The sequence below is a fragment of the Streptopelia decaocto genome (genome assembly GCF_964273445.1).
Source record: "Streptopelia decaocto genome assembly, contig: HAP1_SCAFFOLD_45, whole genome shotgun sequence".
Taxonomy (NCBI): Eukaryota; Metazoa; Chordata; class Aves; order Columbiformes; family Columbidae; genus Streptopelia; species Streptopelia decaocto.
This window is the reverse complement of record NW_028117033.1, coordinates 77,040-94,734: the sequence shown is the minus strand read 5'-3', so window position 1 is coordinate 94,734 and position 17,695 is coordinate 77,040. Positions and strand designations below refer to the sequence as shown.

At 50.6% G+C, this 17,695-nt stretch overlaps 1 protein-coding gene across 1 annotated transcript; it reads right to left on the bottom strand.

The window, feature by feature from the left end:
- Positions 1-15,977: 15,977 nt before the first annotated feature.
- On the bottom strand, positions 15,978-16,904 carry LOC309451962 (olfactory receptor 14A16-like; the record flags this gene model as incomplete). The annotated part of the gene is made up of 1 exon (XM_082076653.1): positions 15,978-16,904. One exon carries the CDS (start codon positions 16,902-16,904, stop codon positions 15,978-15,980), a length of 927 nt encoding a protein of 308 aa, XP_081932779.1.
- Between the last annotated feature and the right edge of the window lie 791 nt (positions 16,905-17,695).

Genomic DNA, 17,695 nt, shown 5'->3' with positions numbered 1-17,695 from the left:
GTTGGACGTTTGCATACTGGACATAGGGCACTGTTACAAGAAGTAAAGGCAGTGATAAGAGACGGGAGATTTCCCTGACTAAAATCAAAGCCATTACATACTCTCCCACTGTTCCACACCCCATTGTCCTTTTCCAGACCTTCCTCCAGCTCCATGTCTGAGCCCTGGGTGGTGCTGGCTGGAGGTGCCGTGAGGAGCAGGGCCTGTGCCCGCTAGCTGCCGAGGAGGCAGCCCTGCTCTGCAGCAGGGGGCATGGGAACAGGAGGCAGGGGAGAGTTGTGGGATTTAGCTGTGTCAGATGGACCCAGGAAATGTCTCAGCCTTTCCTAAGGTTTCAACACCCCACGTTTAGCCCAGGACACATACGGCTTCTTTCACAAACCCAACAGCATTTTATCTATTACAAAATCTCTGTGGTTCTCCATGGGTCTTTCAGATAACGCACAGATGCTGTAGGACAGGTTTGCATCCTGGAGGGTAGTTCAGAACTTGGAAGGAAACCGTCAGGAGATATCCAGGTGTCCTAATGATGGCATTTGATTCAGGGAGACTCAGCTCATTCCCCTGCCCCACAGACTGCATTGCCCACACCCCACAGGTCAGAGCAAAGCTGGGACACGTGTGCCCATGGACACACCTGCAGGAAAGGACCCACAAGATCAGGCTGTGACTCTGCAGCTGAAACTGCCATCCCCAGAGAGCCTGACAGCAAGAACAAGATCCCAACAGCAGTGACCCAGAGCAGGGGAGCAAGAAGGAAAATGCGGTGAGGGTGGGTGTGAGAGAGGCCAGGGCAGAGGCAGCCGGGCACTCAGACAGCGTCACCCTTCCCCAGCTGTGCAGCCACCTCCCAGACACCAACACTGCCGGGCAGCTGCTCTCAGCCCCTGTGCTCTGCAGAGGAACTGGAGCTCTGGCTGCACAGGAGCTGCTTCATGACTTGGAGCCCCCGGCCCTGAGGGCAGAGGCTTTGCTGGGTGGGAGAGGAGGCCATTTGGCTGCTCAGAGGAGGGATCTGCACTGCAGGGGATCACAGGGACTTTTCTCTCTTCTCCCTCCCATAACAATTTCGGGTTCAGTTTCCTCTCATTTCTGATAATTTCCCTGCTGCCTGGGGATTCTCCCCCTGGGAGGTGTTTCCCTCTCCATGTCTCTTCCCTGTCAGTGCTCACAGACCATCCCACCCTCTGTGCCCTCCCCCTGGCCCTACAGATCCTGCCTGTTCACAGGGCACTGCCTGGGGGCATCTTCCTGTTTGCAGGCTGGAAAACAGATTACAGATTAAGTGTAAGGTGTCCAGCAAAGGTGATGCTGGTTCTGCATAGGCAGAGGAGAGGCAAGGCATGCCAGGATTCTCTTGAAGACCTACTGCAGTTCATGTGTCTCAAGTATTTGTTAAAAATTAAAAACGGCCTTAATCACCACCCATTCCCCAGAGTAGGAGACTGAAAACACGGACTCAGGGAGGTTCCTTATCTTTGTAATACTCTTTGTCTTCTTCTCCTTGAAACCTCCTCTTGTCAATATTCTGGAATGAGCTGGAGCTGTGAGCAGCCCCGACCCACGGAGGACCCAGCAGCAGAAGGACCCTGTCCTGCCGGGGGTCGCTCCTTCCCCCCACAGCTTCTCCCCTCAGTGTTGCTGGTATCTCCCGGGCAGGCTGAGCGCTGACCCTGGCAGGCAGCAGAGTCGCTGCCCGGCACAGCCCTGGGGTGCAGGGACCCTGCTCTGCAGGACAGCCCTGGGCAGCCCTGCCTGCACATTGACATTTACACCCCACAGCCGCCCTGGGGAGAATGCAGCATTCACGTCTTGTCACTCTGACAGTGCAGAAGGCAACCCCTGCTCTGCAGCTCATCCTCCCCTCTGATCAGAGAACCTCTGAGAGCGGTACTTACATCTCTCGCAGGCTCTGCAATGTGACAGCTTTCTGAGATCCTACCATGATTTGCAGGTTCAATGCCCTGCAGCCACAGGCTTCATATCTGAGAGGAATTCATTTTCAGTGAACTCTCAGCATTCTCCCAGCCCAGACCGCGTTTCCCTCCCTTTGCCTGGCTCCTGTGCCCTCGGTGCTGCAGGCAGAGCCCTCAGCCCTGCTGCGTGTGCAGAGGAGCTGCTCCTGGGCAGAGCTGTCTCTCTGCAGCGCTGCCGCTGCCATGGGCTCCCTGTGTCCCAGGAGCCCAGCCCAGCTCAGCAGCACAGGAGCAGCCCATGATGTCCCTTTCTCTGTCCCCTCTGGGCTCCCTCCAGGTGTCCCTGGGGCTCCAGGGGCACATCCTTTGAGACAACCTCAAGTAATCAGTAATGTTAGTTGTGTCTGCTCTGCAGAGATACTTCTTGCCAGCATTGTATTCTTGCTAGTAAAAAACAAATGGGTATGAGAATATTCCAGGTAGGGTCTCCCCAGGGCAGAGCAGAGGGGCAGGAGAACCTCTCTGACCTACTGACCACCCCCTTCTAGCCCACCCCAGGTACCATTGGCTTCCTGGCCACAAGGGCCCAGTGCTGGCTCATGGTCACCCTGCTCTGCCCAGGACCCCCAGGTCCCTTTCCCCTACACTGCTCTCCAACAGGTCCTTCCCCAACTTAAACTGGAACCTGGGGTTCTTCTTGCCCGGATGTAATACTCTACACTTGCCCTTGTTTTATTTCATTACATTTTCCCCGCCCAGCTCTTCAGCCTGTCCAGGTCTCTGGATGGCAGCACAGCTTCCAGTGTCACCCACTCCTCCCAGCTTGGTGTCACCAGCAAACTTGCTGACAGTCACTCTGTTTCCTCATCCAAGTCACTGATGAATTTATTGAATAGTACTGGCCCCAGCATTGACCCCTGAGGCACTGCACTAGATCCAGGCCTCAACTGGACTCTGCCCCATTGACCACGACTCTCTGGCTTCTTCCCTTAAGCTAGTTCACAGTCCACCTCACTACCCGCTCATCCAGACCGCACTCCCCCGTATAGCTGTGAGTATGCTGTGGGAGACTGTGTCAAAGGCTTTACTGAAGTCAAGGTAGATCATATCCAATGTTTTGTCATCATGTATCCATCTCGTTATGTCTTCATAACAGTCAATGAGGTTGGTCAAGCACGACTTCCCCTTGGTGAAGCCATGTTGACTACCCCTAATGACCCTCTTATCCCTGATATGCCTTGAGATGGCACCAAGGAGAAGTCGTTCCATCAGTTTCCCAGGGATGGAGGTGAGGCTGACCAGTCTAGAGTTCCCCGGGTCCTCCTTCTTGCCCTTTTTGAAGACTGCAGTGACATTTGCTTCCCTCCAGTCCTCAGGCACCTCTCCCATTTGCCACAACTTAGCAAAGATGATGGAGAGCGGCCCAGCAATGACGTCAGCCAGCTCCCTCTGCACCTGCGGGTGCATCCCATCCGGACCCATGGATTTATGGATTTACCTTCAAGCAGCCTTGCCCATGGGATTTCCCCCAGCAATTGCCTGAGCAGGCCAAAGTTTGCCCTGCTGAAATCCAGGGTTGCAATTCTGCTTGCTATCATGCTCCTGCCACACAAGATCCTGAACTCCACCATCTCATGGTCGCTGCAGCCAAGGCAGCCCTCAACCTCTACCGCCTCAACCAGCCCCTCCTTGTTAGTGAGGATGAGGTCCAGCAGCTCCTCTCCTGGTCAGCTCCTCCACGCTTTGCATCAGGAAGTTCCCATGGGTGCACTTGCTGAACCTCCTGGACTGTGTCTGGCTGAGTTGTCCTTCCAGAAACATCAGGGCAGTTCAAACCCCCATGACAAGAAGGGCCTGTGACTGAGGCCACTCTCAGCTGCTGGAGAGGCCTCGGCAACGTCCTCACCCTGAGCTGGTGGGTTGTGATGGACACCCACAGCAGTATCACCCTAATGCTCCCAGTGCTCCCAGTAACCCTCCCACTGACCCCTCCAGTGCTCCCAGTAACCCCCTCAGTGACCCCTCCAGTGCTCCCAGTAACCTCTCCAGTGCTCCCAGTAATGCTCCCACTAACCCCTCCAGTGCTCCCAGTAACCCCTCCAGTGCTCCCAGTAAACCTCTCACTAACCCCTCCAGTGCTCCCAGTGACCCCTCCAGTGCTCCCAGTAATGCTTCCAGTAACCCTCCAGTGCTCCCAGTAACCCCCACTAACCCCTCCAGTGCTCCCAGTAATGCTCCCACTAACCCCTCCAGTGCTCCCAGTAACCCCTCCAGTGCTCCAAGTAATGTTCCCACTCACCCCTCTAGTGCCCCCAGTAACCCCTACTAACCCCTCCAGTGCTCCCAGTAATGCTCCCACTAACCCCTCCAGTGCTCCCAGTAACCCTCCCACTAACCCCTCCAGTGCTCCCAGTAACCCCTCCAGTGCTCCCAGTAACTCTCCCACTGACCCCTCCAGTGCTCCCAGCAACCCCTCCAGTGCTCCCAGTAGCCCCAACTAACCTTTCAGTGCTCCCAGCAGCCCCCATTGTTCCCAGTAATCCTCCAAGAACTCCCAGTTAACCCCCAGTGCTCCCACTAACTGTCCTTGTGCTCCCAGCAGGCCCCCACAGTGCTCGCAGTGAGCCCCAGCAACCCCCTCATTGCTCCCAGTCATCTCTTGCTAGCCCTCCCAGTGATCCCAGTAACCACCTAGTGCTTTCATGTGAGCCCTCAGCAACCCGCACTGTTCCCAGTAACCCCTCCAGTGCTCCCAGTAACCCCCCACTAACCCCTCCAGTGCTCTCAGCAACCCCCACTGTTCCCAGTAATCCTCCAAAAATTCCCAAAAAACCCTCAGTGCTCCCAATAACCCTCCCAGTGCTCCCAGCAAACACCTAGTGCTCCCAGTAAACCCCCACCAACTGGAATGTTCCCAGTAACCCCCACAATGTTCCCAATAACCCCGCACTAATCCTTCTAATGTTCCCGGTTACAGTCCCAATAACCCTCCCAGTAAAGCCCCAGCAACCCCCAATGTTCCCAGTAATCCTGCAAGAACTCCCAGGAAACCCCCAGTGCTCCCAGTAACCCTCCCAGTGTTCCCAGAAACCCCCCACTAATAAACCTTCTGTTCCCAGTAACCTTCCCAGTGCTCCCCGTAACCACCTACTGCTCCCAGTAACTCCCCAGCAACCCCCAGTGTTCCCAGACACCTCCCCAGAGCACCCAGTGGCCCCACTAACCCCTCCAGTGCTCACAGAAACCCCCATTGTTCCCAGTAATCCTGCAAGGACTCCCAGTAAACCCCCAGTGCTCCCAGTAACCACCTAGTACTCCCAGTAACACTCAGGCAATGCCACATGCTCCCAGTAACCCTCCCAGTATTCCCAGTACTCCCCCACTAATCTTTCTAGTGTACGTAGTAACCCCCTATCCTCTCCAGTGATCCCAGCAACCCCCATTGTTCCCAGTAAACCTCCAAGAAGTCCCAGTAAACCCCCAGTGCTCCCAGTAAACCTCCCAGTGCTTCCAATACTCCCCCACAAATGTCCATCCTGGGGCCCTGGGCAGCATCCTCTGGGCACTGTGGGGCAGGGTCGGTTGTACAGAAGTGGGTCAGCTCTCCACTCGGGTGGGGAGAGCTGCTGGGTGAAGCTGCCAGCCTGGCTCGCACAAGCCAGACAAGACCTTTTCTGGTTATCAGCATCGATGAATCCAGTCTTTCCTGTCACTGAATCCTAGAATCACAAAGTAGTTTGAGTTGGAAGTGACATTCACAGCCCGTCTGGTCCAACTCCCCTCGGCGATCAGGGACATCTTCAGCAGCTCAGGTTGCTCAGAGCCCCGTCCAACCTGGCCTGGGATGTCTCCGGGATGGTTCATCCACCACCTCTCTGGGAAGCCTGTCCCAGTGTTTTACCACCGTCAGTGTAAAAAATCTCTTCCTCATTTCATTCCTTGACTCTCCCCTCTTCTAGTTTAAACCATCACCCTTTGTCCTGTCGCAACTGCCCCTGCTCAAAAGTCTGTCCCCATTGTTCTTATCGGCCCCTTTTCAGTCCAGAAAGGCTGCAATAAAGTCTCCCAGGAGCCTGTCTTCTCCAGCTGAACACCCCAACTCTTAAACAGGCAAACTCATAACATTGTAATTTTTCAATACACTAGTGTCACAACCTCACCTGGGTCACCCCACCCTGAGCAGGACAGTGAGACAAGATGATGTTCAAACCTGAGTTGCTCTGTGATTCCAGGAATCTTTCCCTTGGAAACGTTTTGGAAGAAGGAAGAGGTGGAGGAACAAGAAAATAAAAATACAGGCAGAGGAGGAGACCTAAAAGGTGTCAAATAAACAGAGCAGTTCTGTGAAGAATGTTTCCCTACTCAAACTGTTAGCAGGAAATCTATAACCACCTCCCCAAACTCCCTGTTTTGCTCATTGGCCCCTGGGATTTCCAGCACATTTCTTTACATCAGATTCTGCACTGAAGTTGCACCTGATTGTTACAGCTTCTTTGCAGGAATTGCTTCATGTTTCCTTAGAGAACTGGATGTAAACAGGCACCAGGAAATTTTTAATTAGAGGAAACAAAAAAGGAAAAAAAAAAAAGAAAACACGATAGAACTTAATGATGTTTCTCAGTTCTGTGGTTAAATTAAGTAGTTTCCAGCGAGGTCCATTGCCATAATTGAAGAGTTTCCTATAGGGAGTCCGAGAGCAACTGCTGAAAGACTTTACCTGCCTGAAGCTCAAAGCAGAGTGAGAGCTGAGAGGCTCTGAATGGGCCAAGAGTGAGAGGTGAAGAACCTCTGGGGAGTGATGGAAAGTGCAAATGTCCAGACAGGCTTCTGAAGAGATGAGTTCAGACACGGTGAGCTGGTTAAGGACAGGTGGAAACTCCTGGATGTCCAGGGGATTAAATACACGTAGTGATAGATAGAGTTCTGGCACTGCAAGCACAGGGAAAGGCCAATGTTTCATCTCCCACAGTCCATACACATTCTGAAAATTCATATGAAAATTCATATTTTGGCAGGATAGAAATTCCACAGACATTTTATTGGAAATATTGAATTATTTCATCTGATTAAAAAACAGAGTGTGGGGATTTTTGTTCTTTTTGTTGTTGTTGTTGTTGGTTTGGTTTTCAGTTTTGAGGGGAGTTCTCAGGTTTTTGGGCTGAGCTCCATGGTCTCACTATAACCACCCAGTGCAAACCTCAAGAGGCCCCATGTACCTGAGCTGTTTGCCTGGGACGGGCAGGTATCAGACCAGACTGATAGAGCGATGGTGCTTTCATCATTTACAATTAGTATTCAACACTTGTGCATCTAATTAGATAAGTTTCAGGAATGTAGGTGAAGAGGCAGATATGTGAAGAGCATTAAGAAGATGTGATAGAAGAATATTCCAGTTGATAATAGAGAATCATAGAATTATTTCAGTTGGAAGAGACCCTCAGGAGCATTGAGTCCAACCACAACCTAAATGTAGAACTAAACCATGTCCCTAATAACCTCGTCTAAACATCTTATAAACCCCTGCAGGAATGGTGACTTCACCACTGCCCTGAGCTGCCTGTTCCAATGCCTGACAACCCTTTCCAAGAAGAATTTTTTCCTAATATCCAATCTGACCCTTCCCTGGCACAATTTGAGGCCATTTCCTCTTGTCCTGTCACTTGCTACTTGGGAGAAGAGACCAACACCCTCCATGTTCAACCTCCTTTCAGGCAGTTGTGGACAGCGAGAAGGTCTCCCCTCAGCCTCCTGTTCTCCAGGCTGAACCCACCAGTTCCCTCAGCTGCTCCTCATCACACTTGTGCTCCAGACACTCAGCAGCTTCATCACCTCCTCTGCACTCTCTCTGGTGCCTCAATGTCCTTCTTATGATGAAGGGCCAAAACCTGAACACAGGATTCAAGATGTGACCTCATCAGCGCTGAGAACAGTGGCACAATCACGCTACTCCTGCTGGCCACACCATTCCTGATACAAGCCAGGATGCTGGTGGCCCTTTTGGCCATCTGGGCACACACAGGCTCATGTTCAGCTGCTGTCGATCAACACCCCCTGATCCCTTTCCACCAGGCAATTTTCCAGCCACTCTTCCCTGAGCCTGGGGTTGTTGTGACCCAAGTGCAGGACCCGGCACTTGGTCTGTTTAAACCTCATACAAGTGCACAGAGAGCCCATCAACATGTTGGCAAGCTGTTCTCTATGAACAGGCCCAGAAGACCAGCATAGCATTTGCTGTGTCCCAGAAACTCGCCTGGAAGGTTGGGATATGGAGAAAAGGTTTGGTCTGGGAAGGGACAGACAGGGGCTGGTGGAACTGGCTGGTGTGACTGTGAGACATCTCCCAAACACCTCAGAAAAATCCTGGCTCTCAGGGAGGCTGCAAGGTCCTCTGAGAAAGAAAATATCAAAAATGACTTATCATGGAATCATAGAATAATTGTGGTTGGAAGAGACCCTTCAGATCATTGAGTCCAACCATAACCTAAATCTGGCATTAAACCATGTCCCTAAGAGCCCCATCTATCTGTGTTTTAAACACCTTCAGTGATGGGGACTCCACATCCTCACTGGGAAGTCTGCTCCATTGCTTCAAAACCCTTTCCCTGAAGAATTTCTTCCTAATATCCAATCTAAACCTCCCCGTGTGCAACTTGAGGCCATTTCCTCTTGTCCTATCACTTGCTACTTGGGAGAAGAGACCAACACCCTCCATGATAAAACCTCCTTTCAGGCAGCTGTAGGGAGTAATAAGGTCTCTCCTCAGCCTCCTGTTCTCAAGGCTGAACAGCCCCAGCTCCCTCAACCGCTCCTCATAAGACTGGTGCTCCAGACCCTTCACCAGCCTTGTCACCCTCCTCTGAACTCTCTCCAGCACCTCAATGTCTTCCTTGCCATGAGGGGCCTAAAACTAACCCCAGGATTCAAGGTGCAGCCTCACCAGTGCCCAGTACAAAGGGATGATCACTTCTCTAGTCCTGCTAAAGCTCTGATTGAATCAAGGCTGGAACACCGTGGTGTGACCCAGTTTGAGACAGGTTGGACTGCAGACTCCTGAGGCCCCTTCGACATCAGTTCTCTCATGATCCCATTGTGATGTTGGGCTCTGTTTCAGACTGGAGCAGAGCAGGCGATGATGGGGCAGGATCCACCTGTGCTGTAGGTGACCATCTAAACCAACATCTCAACCAGGGAACCAGCTAACACCTCAGTATGACTCGCTCTGGGCAACGTGTGAAGAGTCCTGGGCAGGGAAGGTTCAGGGGGCATGGAGCGCTGTGCAAGACACAACATGATCTTGGCTTGATTTTTGTAGGGCCATTACACATCAGTTAATGTCAATGAAAATTAAAATAAGAACTGAAGACAAAGATCCAAAGCAAAGGAAGGTGTCAACTTTCTTTCTTTCTTTCTTTCTTTCTTTCTTTCTTTCTTTCTTTCTTTCTTTCTTTCTTTCTTCCTTTCTTCCTTTCTTCCTTTCTTCCTTTCTTCCTTTCTTCCTTTCTTCCTTTCTTCCTTTCTTCCTTTCTTTTTCTTTCTTTCTTTCTTTCTTTCTTTCTTTCTTTCTTTCTTTCTTTCTTTCTTTCTTCCTTCCTTCCTTCCTTCCTTCCTTCCTTCCTTTCTTCCTTCCTTTCTTCCTTCCTTTCTTCCTTCCTTTCTTCCTTTCTTCCTTCTTTTCTTCCTTTCTTTTCTTCCTTTCTTTTCTTCCTTTCTTCCTTTCTTTTCTTTCTTTCTTTCTTTCTTTCTTTCTTTCTTTCTTTCTTTCTTTCTTTCTTTCTTTCTTTCTTTCTTTCTTTCTTTCTTCCTTCCTTCCTTCCTTCCTTCCTTCCTTCCTTCCTTCCTTTCTTCCTTTCTTCCTTCCTTTCTTCCTTCCTTTCTTCCTTCCTTTCTTCCTTCCTTTCTTCCTTTCTTCCTTCTTTTCTTCCTTTCTTTTCTTCCTTTCTTTTCTTCCTTTCTTCCTTTCTTTTCTTTCTTTCTTTCTTTCTTTCTTTCTTTCTTTCTTTCTTTCTTTCTTTCTTTCTTTCTTTCTTTCTTTTCATGTATGTATTTATGTACTTATTTATGTAATTATGTATTTATTTACTTATTTATTTGCTGATTTACTTATTTATTTATTTATTTAGTTAGTTAGTTAGTTAGTTAGTTAGTTATATACTTATTTATTTATTTATTTATTTATTTAGTTAGTTAGTTAGTTAGTTAATTAGTTAGTTAGTTAGTTAGTTAGTTAGTTAGTTAGTTAGTTAGTTAGTTAGTTAGTTAGTTAGTTAGTTAGTTTCCTTTGGAAAGGAAAGTGTTCTCCAGAACTGGGCATGGATTTAGGACACAAATGTCTTCAGGTCCAGGGACACAAACACCTGATGCCAGTGTAGATGCCCCAGGAACCCCTGCCCAGGCTCCACCTGCACTGCAAGGTGCTCTGGTCTCCCCAGGTCCTGTGTGATAGATGCCAATCCCAGGCCAGCACCTCAGGTACACTGGGGCCCTAAAATGGCCCTGGCTGTTTATGGTGAGACAGCTGATGACTGATGTACTAAGGGTAGGAGAAGAAATATTGGTCTTCCCCTGTACTTCTATTACCAACACTCTATGATTTCATCTCCCTCGTCATTCAGGAGTTCCCACCTCTCCTGATTAAGTGTCCCTGTCAAAGGACAACCTTCCAGCACTGTCTAGACTTTTGCCCTTCCCAGTGCTCTCAGGTTTCTCCTCCACTTGCTCTTTGGTCATTCAGTGGTCTCTCAACTGTCTGGTTTCTGCTTTGAGCTTCAGGGAGTTACAAACTTGCCCCGTTCTTCAGAGCTCTAATTGACATGGCAGTCAACACGTTCATTGTGTTTATTTCTATCCTCTCCTATCTCTCTGTGTAAACCAGTTCTTGTGTGCATGTCCCTTGTGGATGCTGGACCTCATCCGATCCACTTAAACACACAGCTGAGGAAAGTGTTTTGCTGTTTATTAAACTGTGCAGTGTTTGCACAGGAGAGCAGGTGGAGCTGGTGCGCAGGAGCTGCAGCATCTCCTGCAGAGCTCAGTGGAGAAGTCTGATGGAGGAAAAGTGATGCAATCTCTGGTGGCCAATGAGGGAACTGGCAGACTGGGGGTGGGGGTGAGGAGCCAGGTTGTCCATACAGTGTCCAGCCTCAAGGGACTGTTCTCCTGCCTGTCCAGATGTCTCCAGGAGACTCTCGGGATCAATGTCCAGTGTAGAATGCTGCTGTCACTTCTTCTATACACTGGAAAATGACAGAAAACACCCTCGAAATGATAAACCTCCTTCATTAAATCTTCTTTGAAACCTTCATCAGTAAGTGTCCCATTGAAACCTCTCCAGTTAGTTCTACAAGTCTGGAAGATTTGAAGGAAATTACAGAAAGAAACATCACTCGTTAGGGCTTTCTGTGTTTTAATGAGCCCCGTGGCGTATTTGGTGCTGAGTCCATGAACCTGAGATACCAAGCACAGACTGAAGAATCTGCTCAAGAACTCAAAGCCAGAACAAACTCCAAAGTACCTTGAAGCATTAATGGGCCCCACTGAGGGCTGTTACTGACAAAGCCTCCCCAGGGACTCGTTAGAGCAGATAATTGGAGGCAGTGATTGCATCAGGCAAAGACAAAGTGCAGCAGCTCTGATGCTGAGAAAGCCCTTGGTTTGTCTGATGAAGGACAATGGCCAAGCCTTGAGCCCCTGCCCCTAGGAAGGGAGATGCTGTCCCTCACATGTGGCTCAGGGCTCTTTCTGGGGCTGTGGGGAGTGTGATACCCAGTGCAGGACAATTGTGTCATACCTCCTTGACTTCCTGGGGGTGCAAGGAGGCAAAGAAGCCCCATGGCCATGACGACAATGTGCCTTCTCTTAGGCCTCGTTGGCAGTGGCATCAGCCATAGCCAAGGGGACAAAGACTTTGGCTCTTTCAGGGACATCCAGCCTCACTCTTGGCCATGTCCACCACAGTCCATCCTGCACTGTCCCAGGCCTGTGGCTGTTTCCCCACAGGCTGCAGACACCCCATGCACTTCCCCACCTTGTTCTCACCCCAGTGTGTCCCCACCTATGCTGCTGTTTCTCCATCCTCACCAGCTGTTCCTGGAAACACAAAGCCATGGCTGATCCAGAATCCTCTGAATGACCACAGCACTGCGCTCAGAATGACATTTCTTGATCCTGAGCTCCACTCTGGACATCCAGAGCTGCAGTTTCTGATGGTTTTCCTCTCTCATGCTGTTTTCCTCCACCAAAAAAAAAAAAAAAAAAACCACAAAAAAACCCCCACAAAGCAAAAAACCAAAACTGCCACCATCTTGGAAAGTGATTTTCAAGATTTCTGAAGCTACTACTGCCCTTTCTTGTCATGGTGTTACCACAGCCACCAACTAAGACCCTGAGAGCTGCTCACATCCTGCCCCTAAACCCCAAAGTGGGACAAGGGAGAGAACTGAAAGGTAAGAGAATAACTCATGGGCTTAGAAAATAAAATTCATAAGACAATAAAAGTAATTATAAAATACTACTACTACTAGTATAGAAATACTAAAATATACATAAAATAAATGATACTCAGTGCAATCCCCCACAGATCTTCAATCATGTGGAACAGCTAACCCAAAAGAAGGGAGCACCCTGGTCCTGACTGACATTGAACTCCTGACAGAATGAAACTTCTGAATGGAGCTGACCAAACCAGCTGGAAAACCCGAAGTAACAGATGTAACAAGCCCTAAAAGCCGGCTCCAGCTTTAGACTGAGCATGGCCCTAATCATAGGGAATATTTCATTGATCAGCCTGCATGTCAATCAAGGTGCTGTCCTGTCTGTTTCCCCTCCTGCCAATCTGCATCTGCAGCTGGATGGTCAAAGATGTCCTTGGTTTCCTTGACAACAGCCAAGATACCAATGAGTTCTGACATTCCTTTCATAGCAAATGGCAAACACTGTAAAGCTGCTAAAAGAAAAAATTAACTCTATCCCAGGGAAGAAACAGCATTATCTCATTATTCGCATAGTAAATCTGAACAAAAGACTGTACTGGCTATGTAGGAGAGAGGTTCAAAATGCATGAAGAAAATTAACCCAATTTCAGTAGAAACAGCACGTTTCCTCAGCCTCCCCTTCACCAGGCTAAAGAAGTTTGGGTCTCCCAACATCTCCACACATGACCCAGACTTTCTCTGGCCATACGACAGCTCCTCCCGTTCCTCCAGAATGGGGAACCTCACACTGGGACACACGGCTCCAGGTGTGACCACACCAGTGCTGAGTCATGATGGACAATAACTGCCCTTGTCTGGGTGGCCACGCTCCTCCCAGTGCAGCCCAATGTGCTCATGGGCGTGTTCCTGTTTAGCACCACTGAGAACTGGCTGAACATCCAGGCTCAGAGGGTTGTGACCAGTGGCACAAAGCCCAGCAGGAGGCACCATGAGGAGCACTGAAGGACACCATATCCCTACCCAACATCTCCTCCCCACAGGTGTCTCTTGGGTCCCTGGAACCACCTCAGTGCCAAGGGGGAGAGCACTGCCTGTATGGGGTGGAGGAGATGGGGTCTGGAATGAGGGTCCAGGGGCAGTTTCTCCTGGTTGTTCATGAAGCAACAAGCTGGGCTGGATATTTGGACAGATGAACAATTCCTAAGGGCCTCCAAGGGGCATGGGGATGGTCTACAGTTTCCTGCATGCTGCCTTTTCTGGTGGGGATCGCAGAGGCTGCCACCCCTTTACAGGACCCAGGACAGGCCTTGTCCTTCCTCTGGTCACAGCTGGACCTCAGTTCTCCAGTTCAGCCCCAGCTCAGGAGCCTTGTCTAGAGGTGACTTTTGGGGTAAGGTTGACAAGAGGGGTGCATAAGTTTGTCTTAAGAACATGTGATGAGCACCAGGACTGAAGTACCAGAGCAAAAGGATGTGGCTTCTGGGTGAATACTTTCTGCAGGGCAAGTCCGGACACAGAGTCCCAGACTTCCTTTCCATGCCACCCTTCATGAGGGATGATGCATTAGAAGATGGCAAGTGGGGGACACCAGTCCTTCTCCAGCTACTTCCCAGGCCCGGTGAAGCACCAGGACAACAAGGACTTCTGGCCCTGCACCCTAAACTCTGGGTGTTATCTTGGGGCAGCTGAACACCATCATTTTTCTCTCCAAGGCAATTTCCAGCCCAGGTCAGCTCCTGTCTGATCTCCCCCATCCCTCCTCTGATCTGCTCTGGTGCTCATGGCCCCTTCCCTGTGCTCCCCACAGGGCCCCAACCTGGCACTGATGCTCTGCAGAGCAGGTTGGCTGCAGGACCATGGGGTGACTGCACACTGGTTGTGCTGCTCAGTGAGGGACACAGATGCAACTGGCTGGGCTGCACTCTCACTGAGCTCTTTCCTGGGGGTCTAAAGCTCTCGAATGAGTTCACAACATTTCTTGGGACTCATTGGATTTTCTGCCCATTTCTGTTCAGCAATTCCTTCCTTGTACTTCAGGTGTCTGGAGATTGGTGCAGGAAGACACGGACTATCTCCTTCCCAGGGACGGAGGTAGGCTGACCAGCCCATAATTCTTCAAATTCTCCTTCCTGCCCTTCTTGAAGATGGGTTTAACATCCTCCTTTCCCAAGGACCTCAGAACTTCTCTGATTCTGCTGTTCCATTGAGACCACCATCCAGAATCACGGGTAACCACTTGCAATGAGCCTGTCCCAGCAGCTGAGATGAATTTGACTAAACCACTGAGGTTTGTTCCTGCAGTCACACAGAAAAATGCCAGTGTTCCATCAAGCATCCACGTCTGAGCTGGACTCGTGAACTCCTTCTTCAGCCAGGGGTGTTAAGAGACAGAATCTTTCCAATTTGCACATAGAGGTCGTGGTCTCAGTTTCTCTTTGGCCTCCTGTTGCCACTCCAAAGTGATGGGAGGCACCTCAGTCCTGTGGTGTGTCACCCTGCTCTGCACTCATCTGAGATGTCTCACGTCATGAGGAATGGACATGGGGATCACAGTTCAAGGAAGAAGATCCCAGGGTATGGTTTCCCATGGGCTGTTACTCCCAACGTGAAGTGACCTTGAGACACTGTCTGTCCCACAGGCCTTCATGGAACCCCCAGGAAGAGCTGATGTTGTTTGCACTCACTTGGGTTCATCTCACCTCACATCCATGATGTGCGTGCTCACATCTCATCTGTACAATGCAAACACGGATTGCTGACCTGCTCATTCAGTGTCCCTCCATGGAGGGAAGAGCAACGTCTGTGAGCTGGGGAGAGAGGCCAGTGCTGGAAATGGTGGTTGTGAGGGCCATTCCATGACTATGTCCTGGGGCAGCTTCTGTGAGGTGTCTGGTGCACACGGGCACAGCCCAGCCCCTGCTCTGCTGGTCCTGCAGGTCTCTGGCAGGAGCCTGGCTCTGAGAGGACACTGCTGTGTGCCAGCCCTGAACACACACACACACACTGTTCAGCTGTACACTGGGGTTTCATCTGTGGGTGACTTTTGTAGGAATATGCTTGAGAGAAACTTTGCAAGAAGATATAAACCATCATGCACTGCCCTGAGGAGATCACCTTTCTATCTGGAAAGGCTGTTGTGAGGCCAGCTCTGTCACAGCAGTGCCCATTGCCTGTCCCTGCCTGCGCTCACAGGACTAACACACAGCAGGACGGTGACCAAGCTGCCAGAGCACTCAGGCCTTGCACCAACACAAGGGTTGAGAAGGAGAGTGTGGGTGTGGAACCAGAACAGCTCTGGAAGAACAAGCGCTGGTGCTCTGTGGTAGTGCTACCATGCTGGACTCTGTTCCCCTCCACCAATGCAGACAGAAACTGTTCCTCTAGCTCCAAAAGGGCCTTAAAATGAGACCTCAGGTGAAAAAGAAAACAAACCAAAACTCTGTAGGGCTCTTTATTTTGTTTAAAAAAACAGAGACAATGGTCATAGAAAAAATGAAGACAGATAATTAGGAAAGGGATAATAACATTATCACAAAACACTACCACAACAAAAAACAAAGCAAGAATGGCTGAGCCTGCAATGAACTACACTATAACTGTTATGCAGTGTATGAGAGTTTGTTGCTGTTTGTTATTGAAAACATCCAGTTATCAGTTTCCAAACTGAATTCTGAAGCTCCTGGTTCCTCATGCTGTAGATGAGGGAGTTCACAGCTGGAGGAACTACCGAATACAGAACAGAGACCATCACGTCCAGCCATGGGGAAGAGGTGGAGGGGGGCTTCAGGTAGGCAAACATGGCAGTGGTGATGAACAGAGAGACAACAGCCAGGTGAGGGAGGCAGGTGGAAAAGGCTTTGTGCCGTCCCTGCTCAGAGGGGATCCTCAGCACGGCCCTCAAGATCTGCACATAGGACACCACAATGAACACAAAACACACAAATGCTACCAAGAGGCCTATCACAATAAGCCAAGCTTTCCTGGGGTAGGAGTGTGAGCAGGAGAGCTTGAGGATCTGAGGGATTTCACAGAAGAACTGGCCCAGGGCATTGCCCTTGCACAGGGGCAGTGAAAATGTATTGGCCGTGTGCAGCAGAGCACTGAGAAACCCAGTGGCCCAGGCAGCTGCTGCCATGTGGACACAAGCTCTGCTGCCCAGGAGGGTCCCGTAGTGCAGGGGTTTGCAGATGGCAACGTAGCGGTCGTACGACATGACTGTGAGAAGAAAATACTCTGCTGTTACAAAGAAGGCAAACAAATAGATCTGTGCAGCACATCCTGCATAGGAAATGGCCCTGGTGTCCCACAGGGAATTGGCCATGGATTTAGGGACAGTGGTGGAGATGGTGCCCATGTCAAGGAGGGCGAGTTTGAGCAGGAAGAAGTACATGGGGGTGTGGAGGTGCTGGTCCCAGGCTATGGTGGTGATGATGAGGCCGTTGCCCAGGAGGGCAGCCAGGTAGATGCCCAGGAAGAGCCAGAAGTGCAAGAGCTGCAGCTCCCGTGTGTCTGTGAACGGCTGGAGGAGGAACTGGGTGATGGAGCTGCTGTTGGACATTGGCTGCCTGTGGGCATGAGGACCTGTAATAGGAGGAAAGACAGTGATGATTTAGATGAGACTTCTCTGGGAGAAACCAAAGGCATTTCCCATAGACCCTCACACAAAGAGACACTTTTCTTTTTCCAGGAGAATGTCCTGGCTGAGCCCTCGTCAGTGCTTGATGAGTGTGGAATGAAGAGCAGGTTCTCTGCCCATGGGCTCCTGAGGAGTCAGCCTGACCCTGTGTGATTGGGTGGGCAGGGGCCAGTCCTGGGGTTCATCTTTGTCAGCTGGAACCGCTCCTGGTGCAGAAGGGACTGTCAGCATCTGTACCCCCAGGCCTGAGAAACTGAGTGTGAGAGGTTTGGTGTTTCTACAGCTCCTTCTCCCCTCCCACCCTGGGGAGTGTTCTTGGGTGTCAGAAACCCTCAGCATTTCTGCTGCACTCAGGGAGAACAGAGCGAGTCCTGCGAGACCAGAGGATGCCTGTGGGTCAGTGCAGAGTGAGGGCAGCTGGTCTGTCCCTCTGTCTTGCTCCAGCTGCCCTGGGCTGGCACCTTTCTGAGATGGAGGCTGATCACAATCCCATGTTACCCTGAAAAGCCACCGGGCATTGCTGAGAGCAGAGGGATCCACCTCAGACCATGACAAGTCTCACCCTTTCCTAAGGTCTCAGCACCCAACGTTTAGCCCAGGATACACACAGCTCGTTCCCCAGCCCCACAGACTGCATTGCCCACACCCCACAGGTCAGAGCAAAGCTGGGACACGTGTGCCCATGGACACACCTGCAGGAAAGGATCCACAAG